This window comes from Macaca thibetana, chromosome 5, assembly GCF_024542745.1.
Source record: "Macaca thibetana thibetana isolate TM-01 chromosome 5, ASM2454274v1, whole genome shotgun sequence".
Lineage (NCBI taxonomy): Eukaryota > Metazoa > Chordata > Mammalia > Primates > Cercopithecidae > Macaca > Macaca thibetana.
The window spans coordinates 130,614,071-130,621,998 of NC_065582.1; the positions used below are offsets into that span (position 1 = coordinate 130,614,071).

Genomic DNA, 7,928 nt, shown 5'->3' on the forward strand with positions numbered 1-7,928 from the left:
TGGATTAGCTTTTGTTGTTGTTGTTATTGTTATTGTTGTGGTTGTAATAACCTTTTATTTTATCGAAAAATGTAATTATGCAATGGTTATCAGGGAAGTTAATTCAGTAATAAGTATGTAAGCTAGGGAATAATTTTCAAATATTCAGCCAATACCAACAAGATCCCGTATGATTTACAGAACTGATCAAGCAAACACAAGAAAACTCTGATTCAATTTCTATGAACTATCAAAAGGACAAAATGTTCTTCTATCTCAAATAAGCCAGGTTTGAATTATAGCTTTTCAATATAACAAAGACACACACACACACTCACACACACACAATAAAGACAAAATATCTCTTCTCATTCTGAAACATTTCCTTTTTTAGTCCTTATATACTTTGAATAATCTTGTATAGTAAATTTTTGCTGCAACAGACAATGTTCCAAATCAATCTCTCCTGGTTTGGTGTTCTAAGAAGCCAACAGCCACAGCAGTAAGAGTATTAATACTACTTCCAGAATCTCTAAAATCCCAATGCTACTGCCAGGCAATTAAATACCAAGACTGCAAGATAAGGAACTGTCTCAAGTTTGTTAGACTCCATCAGTGTTTTTAAGGAAGCAATTTCTGCATCAGTTTTATTACTGGTCACTGAAATAATACTTTTGGTTTGGGGATCCGTTTTTGTAAATTCTGTAGTTGCTTCCTTAAGTTGCTTTTCTTAATCTGTAAACATGTCTGTAACTCCGCTCCTTTCTAGGTTGATATCCATTTTATTATCTGCTCTGATTCAACTGATTTCATGTATTGGTGGTTGCTTAACTTGGTCTAATTCAGTTTTCATTTTCTCATTCTCTGCTCTCAGATTTGTGAATTCACTTTTCTCTAGGATGACCATTTCTTTACTGATAGAGCCCAAATGAGCCATTGGCTCTTGTTATTTCCTGTGGAGCTTGAGTGACCATCTTTTTATTGGTAGTATCCAGGCTGACATTTGATAAAGTAGTTAGTGCTGATACTGTAGTTTCTGCTTGTGTTTTGTCAAATCCATGAGTTTCCAAGTCCTGAACCAATGCATGGGTATCAAAAGTTAATTTCCTTTCTTCTAAAGGAGTTATAGCCACTGGCGGCCTATCATATCCCTCCTTGCTTGTGGTGCTGAAGAAGTCTCTCCCCAGGCTTTTGAATATGGCATTTTTCGTTTTTAATAACAGGGGCAGAACATAGGAAGCAGAAAGAGCAAAAAGGACCTCCCAAAAGGTGCAGCTCTTGGCTGCAGCCTTAAGCTCACCTCCCACATGGGATTGCCCTCCTGGTTCTTAGCCTAAACAAGGGAAGCGAAAAGGTGGAACACATAAAACTGGGCATCCAAGTCACCATGCCTTGGGCATAAATCATTGTGTACATTGTAAAAAAAACTGGATATTGGAAGAGGAAATGTCCAGCACTCCAAAGGGAACCATTGGCACCTGAACCAATGATGGCTGAAATAGCCAAGCAAGCCCACCAGACCTTCTGCCACATCTCCCATTGGACAATGGAACGTATCTCCAGAGGAGCCATAGGTAACCTTTGAAGTGGCAGGTAAGAGTATTAACTTTTGGGTTGGGTAAGGTGGCTCATGCGTGTAATTCCAGCCCGTTGGGAGGCCGAGGTGGATGGATCACCTGAGGTCAGGAGTTCAAGACCAGCCTGGCCAACATGGTGAAACTACTAAAAACACAAAAATTAGCCAGGTATGGTGGCAGGTGACTGTAATTCCAGCTATTCAGGAGGCTGAGGCAGTAGAATCACTTGAACGTGGGAGGCAGAGGTTTCAGTGAGCCGAGATTGCACCACTGCACTCCAGCCTGGGGGACAGAGTGAGACTCGGTCTCAAAAAAAAAAAGAAAAGAAAAGAAAAGAAAAAAAGAGAGAGAAAAAAAAAGAAAAAAGGAAAAGAATATTAACTTCCATTTGGACATGGACTAGCTTACTCAGTTTTAACCCATTGCAATGGGCTTCCATCACCCCAAAACTGTAAGGTCACGGGGGTAGATAAACAAGTTCATACATGCCATTTTACCCACCTTTTAAGCTGCTCTTCAGAGACTTTAGTTTCCTCACATACCTTTCTTCTCATGCCTGAATGCCCCACTCCCTTGTTGGGAAGGAATTTGATGGCTCAGCTGCAAACAGTGGTATGTCTTGGAAATCACAAGGCAGATGACGGTTTGTTCCTTCTGCTTTCCTGTGATAAGGGAGGAAAGACAATGGGAAACTTATCTACTTCTCAAGTCAATCCTATAGTATGGGACACTGAGATCACAGGCAAAGTGTTAAATGTTCCCCTCATCTGTATCCAACTTAAACTTGATGTCCTGTACCCCTGGAGGAGACAATACCTCTTCAAGCCAGAGGCACATAGAGGAATCCAACCATTAATAGCTAATAGAACTTTGGGAAGCCGAGGCGGGCGGATCATGAGGTCAAGAGATCAAGACCATCCTGGCCAACGTGGTGAAACACTGTCTCTACTAAAAATACAAAAAAAATTAGCTGGGTGCGGTGGCGCGTGCCAGTAGTCCCTGCTACTCTGGAGGCTGAGGCAAGAGAATTGCTTGAATCCGGGAAACGGAGGTTGCAGTGAGCCGAGATCATGCCACTGCACTCCAGCCTAGGCAACAGAGCGAGACTCTGTCTCAGAAAAAAAAGAAAAAAAAAAGAAAAAAAGGCTCACAGCATATTCAAATTTATAGAAGTACATGCCAGTATAAACAGGTATAATATAATCCAACTGGAGTGTGAATGTATGCACATACATACTAATATGATTAATCTTCTTTCTTTCCTTTTCTTGTGTTTCATAAAAGAGCAATTTCATATAAATACCTATTGTTAGGTATTTATATAGTAAATTTGAGGACAAGGGAAGTTGAAGTACTGATCAGGGTTGGGATGAGACAACCTCATTTGTCATTTAGATAGGGAAATGTTAAGTTAAAATACCTAAGAATGTGTATGTAAATGAAATTGCTTTTTTAATTTTAGAGTGACAAGGGGACTTGTTTAGCCTAGATCACTTGCTTTTTGAATATCTTGTATGTGCTAGGCACTGTCCTAGGAACTGAGATGAAGTTGATAATCATTGTCCCTGCTCTCATGAAGCTTACATGAAACTAGAATAGAGACACCCTAAACAGATGACAATAAACACATAGACTCAATAAACTCTACAGTGACTTTGGTGAGAAAACTTTATGAAGGAGAAGTATAGAGTGCTAGGAGAGGGTATAAAAGGGGCCTCATCAAAGGTAGGAGTAAGGGTTGGAGAGGTTTCCTCAAGGAAGTAAAAGGCAAGCTATTCCAAAAGGAAGGATGGTAATTACCCTGGTAAAAGTGACGGGAAGTATTATAGATTGAGAGGACTGTGCATGCCAAATCCCTTGTTGGACTACTGCTAGACAAGGCGAAAAGAGGGTAAACAAGTTATAATTTAATTAAAACCAAGCATGGTGACTCTTGTTTGTGATCCCAGCATTTTGGAGGCTGAGGTGGGCCGATGACCTGAGGTCAGGATTTCAAGATCACCCTGGCCAACATGGTGAAATCCTGTCTACAAAAATAGAAAAATTAGCCCGGCATGCTGGTAGGTGCCTGTCCTCCCACGTACTCAGGAGGCTGAGGTGGGAGAGTCACTTGAACCTGGGAGGTGGAAGTTGCAGTGAGCCAAGGTCACGCCATTGACCTCCAGCCTAGGCAGCAGAGCAAGACTCAGTCTCGAAAAAAAAAAAAAAAAACCAAAAAACAAACAAACAACAAGAAAAACACCTATTATGAGCCAGGTTATTGAATTTAGAACAGTATCTGACAGCCTGAAGATAGGGATAACTTGTTAATTCATTAAGTCCTGCATTAATGCTACATTGGGGATGCAGAGGTAGATATAATATGGTTAATGCTCTGGGAGAGCTAGAGTGGATGAAGAAACCTATAAATAAGTAAGAGCAATGCAGTATTTTTGTTGTAATTCAGATAATGAGATGTTATGGGAACATCAAGTTGGAAGCTATGAGCTCTGCCATGGAAAACACAAAGGAGATATTACTTGAACTGAGTTCTTAAGGTTGAGTAAGCCTCCTCTTATATGCAGGTAGTGGCCCTAGCAAATGCAAAGTCATAGGCCTAGGAAAGAACATGCCCAGTTAGGGAACTGAACACCTGACTGTAGTGAATTTGAGGGACAAGGGAAGTTGAAGTGCTGATCAGGATTGGGATGAGACAGAAAGAACATCATCTGTCATACTTAGAAACCTTTATTTTATTTCTAGGAAACAATTTAGATAGGGAAGAATTTAGAGAAGGAAATCTTTGTGTTTTCCAAAGACCCCAGAGGCCATTGGGGCTGTGAAGGAATAACTGGAAGGGAACTGAGCTTGGAGACAGTTTGAACCAAAGCAATGGTGTTGGGGAACGACGGCCTTCTCTGCCAGGCACAGAGGAGCAGAGTTAGTGTTTTAAATTATATAGAACTAAAGATAAGTAAAATGTATTATAACAGTATAGGAAGGAGAAACAATAAAAGTGAAGTTTACAAATGTTTTAATGCTTATTCAAAGGACAAAATAAAGACTATGAACCAATGAGACACATAATAAAAATGTACAATTTTAATATAGTGAATGTAATGCATATGTAATTCATCATAAAAAAATGGTCAAAACCTTTAAAAGATACACAACAGGCATCTAAAAATCTTAGCAATGCTAAATATGTAATAAGTATATATTATATATAAATATATAATATATAAATACAAATGCTTTTTACCAAGAAATGTTTTATTTTTCTTGCAGTAGCTTTGTTAATTGCACAAAATTATGTTTTGTTTTTGCCATTTAAGTGTTATCACACAATGCTATTCCAAAAGACAAATGTTCATTAAAAACAAAGCAAAAATAGAAATTCACATCCATTAATTACCTAGATTTGCCATTTAAAGGTTTAAAGAAAAAAAGGAAGGAGCTTTCCTACGAGCCTTTTCACAAGGGTCACATTTTCTCCTTAAAAGGGAAAGATTTGCAAACAAAGGTGAAATAGCTTAAACAGAAATATTTATAAAAAGAAACTTTACAGCATTGTCAAGGATATTAAGACTACATGGACTAACCAGTTTCATTACTGCATCTTCCCCCACCCCACCCTCAGTATGTCCCACCAGGACTAGAGCAGGCTTTGCATTCAGAGAGAAATGCTTCAAAATCCCAGTGAAATGAACTGTGCTAAAAACCCGACCAGCATCTTCCCTGCCCTCCCCCCTGGTCTTCTGCAATCCTCTAACCCGGGTTCTACTCTGTGAAAGGGGCCAAAGGTGGGAATGGGGAGGAACCATGCCCCAGTGTGGCCACCTTATATATGATTTTGTATTCCACCATAAATGCTGGCCTTCTGCAAATTATGATTTTGGAAAATCTAGCCCACGCAGAGGGATAAAAAATGGACATCCCTTGGATGACCTCTCCTTTTTTTTTTTTTTCAACATTCCAAGACCTCTCTGGTCCCCTGTCCAAGAAGAAATGCTAGGACCTCGATGATGTCGCTATCTATTTTAAAAACTAAATGGTAAATTTATATTCAAATTGTTTGGATACGTTTCCAAAACTTTCAGCGTACAAGTCATTGCTAAGTTTGCCTTTACTTTAAAAACTGAAAGAATACATTTTAATGTAAAGTAGCAGTCAGGAATGTGCCTGTTTTCTCGCTTCTTCATCTACCTAAAATATATATTTAGTTACGAGAATTAGAGTACTCCTAATAAAATCATTAATAAATAGCATGTGAAATCAAAGGTTTAAAGTAAATGATGGCAGTTTGCTATACTAAGAAGATAAAGAATGTCTAAAATTATAGGAAGATATGAGCCCCCATAGAACTGAAACTTTTAGAAATTCTGAATAAGGAAATATATTCTACATAGATAAGGTGTGATACACTCAGCTTTCTAAAGCAAAATAATTAAATAGTATCCCACGATCAAGAGTAGGGAAATTCTCTGACATATTCCCCATGAAACATTAAAATATTTCCTATTTCTTAAAAAGGTGAAGATAACAGTGTATCTCCATCGACAGCATTCTTATGAAACATCATTTCCATATTAAATCCACAGCCTTCTCAGTTAATACCTTAAGGAATATTTCTTGGAGATATAATAGTCACCTTCAATTCAAGACACTTTGAAAGATTAACAACCAGTGATTCTTGGCTCACAGTATAGTCAATTGCCAAAAACTTCAATAGCATAGCAGATAAAATAACAGCAAATAGCAGAGGTACTGTGCTAAACACTTCATTAGCTGAGCTGAAAGCTTAAGGGGCAAACATAGGTTTTCCTCACACTCTTCAAAGTGAAGAATCCAGGAAGAAATCTAACTACTGGAAAAACAAACAAACAAACAAACAACAAAATCCTTCCTTCTTGTCTTCCCTGGGTCCAGAGACCTCCAGAAAACTGCTCTGCTGAAGACTGGGAAACGTTTCTATGCCTACTCATTTCTCTTCATCAGTTGTCCTTGTTTTCACTGTTGAGAAAAAGATGATATTAGTTTAACCATTTTTCGCACTCCTTTCTACTACACCCTGGTGTCAACACTCAGCGTTTATAATGCTTGGTAAAAAAGGAGTATACAAAAATCAATACAAGCAATGGGGAAACACAAAGCATAACTAGCGACAAGCTGTGTGTAATTGCTCAAGTAATTACATGTAAGATTGGTAATAAAGTTTTTCCCAAGACAATCCAGAAAAATGTTCCCAATTTAACAACCTTTTAATTGTAAACGTGAAAAGTGTTACTTAAATAGTACGGAGAGTAAATACCTTGTGAAGTCTATGGCCTCCCTAGATGAGATTTTAAAACCACAAAGATCAAAGTGACAAGTACCCGTCAAAAATTTTCTGGATGACTTTCTTTAGAAAAGGGGCTTGTGGATCGAGACAAACTTCCGTCCCGTTCTTCAAGGAGGCTCTGAAGGAAAGAAAATGAAGATACACTCATGAAATAGCAAGGTTGAAGACCCAGGCTGCGGGACTTCCCCCTTGCCAAGGTCAAGATAGACAGAGCAGCACAGAACTTACACCACTTCCACCTCGGAGCACTGCGGGCCTATGGCGAACACCTGCAGATTACTGATCATTTGGGGTTGAACTCCCTGCGTGGTCTGCAAACAACTGCAACGCAGCTCTCTCAAGGCAGCAGCGACAGAAACACCTGGGGAAGAAAGAGAGACACCTTTATAGGGCAGGTTGCTTGGTGAGTTCCCTGGAAGGCAGCTGCCCCGCAGACTCTGGGATGCACTGCTGTACCTGAATGCGTCCCCCGCGCCAGGCGCTCTCACCTGGGCTGAGGGGCCCTGGCGGCGTCAGCAGCAGCAGCAGCGCGAGCAGCGTGCACAAGGAGCCCGAAGGACCCGGGACACGGGCCGCGCGGCTGGGCAGGAGGCTCATAGTGGTCAAGAGATCGCTGTGAGCGGTCCAGGGTTCCTGAACTGAGTGGAGGAGCAGAGATTGGAGATCCGGAGCACTGAATCTTCCTAGTACCTTTTGCACTCCTTTTATCTACATTCATCTCTCCCCACTGACAGGAAACTCAAGCTTTGGGACGCTGGAGAAATTCCCTGAATTCAGGGGGCAGTGTGGAAAGAAGAGGTTGAGGGAGGGGGGCTGACAGTGGGGAGGGTGGCCTGGAGGAGCTGTGGGCACCTCTACCTAGACGGACATTCTGGACCTGCTCCGTGGTGGACGGAGCTGTGACTCCAGCCAGAAGGGAGCAGTGATTCAGCAGGGCCTCAAGCCCTGGGCCTCAGGGGGCTAGGGTATGCTGGGGTTTCTGAGGCAGGCAGCCCTACGGGAGATGCTGCTCCTCTCCTTCTAGAGAGAAAAGGTGGAACCAAAGTAGCAGG

General features: G+C 40.8%; 1 protein-coding gene and 1 pseudogene across 1 annotated transcript; both read right to left on the reverse strand.

Annotated features, from left to right (window-relative positions):
• Nucleotides 1–496: 496 nt before the first annotated feature.
• On the reverse strand, nucleotides 497–2,110 carry LOC126954441 (coiled-coil domain-containing protein 90B, mitochondrial-like; annotated as a pseudogene).
• On the reverse strand, nucleotides 2,107–7,473 carry LOC126954442 (C-X-C motif chemokine 5-like). The gene is made up of 4 exons (XM_050789959.1): nucleotides 7,365–7,473; nucleotides 7,105–7,237; nucleotides 6,911–6,994; nucleotides 2,107–2,218 (listed from the first exon to the last, which is right to left on the reverse strand). The coding sequence occupies exons 1-4, from the start codon at nucleotides 7,471–7,473 to the stop codon at nucleotides 2,107–2,109; spliced, it is 438 nt and encodes a 145-aa protein (XP_050645916.1).
• Nucleotides 7,474–7,928: the final 455 nt, after the last annotated feature.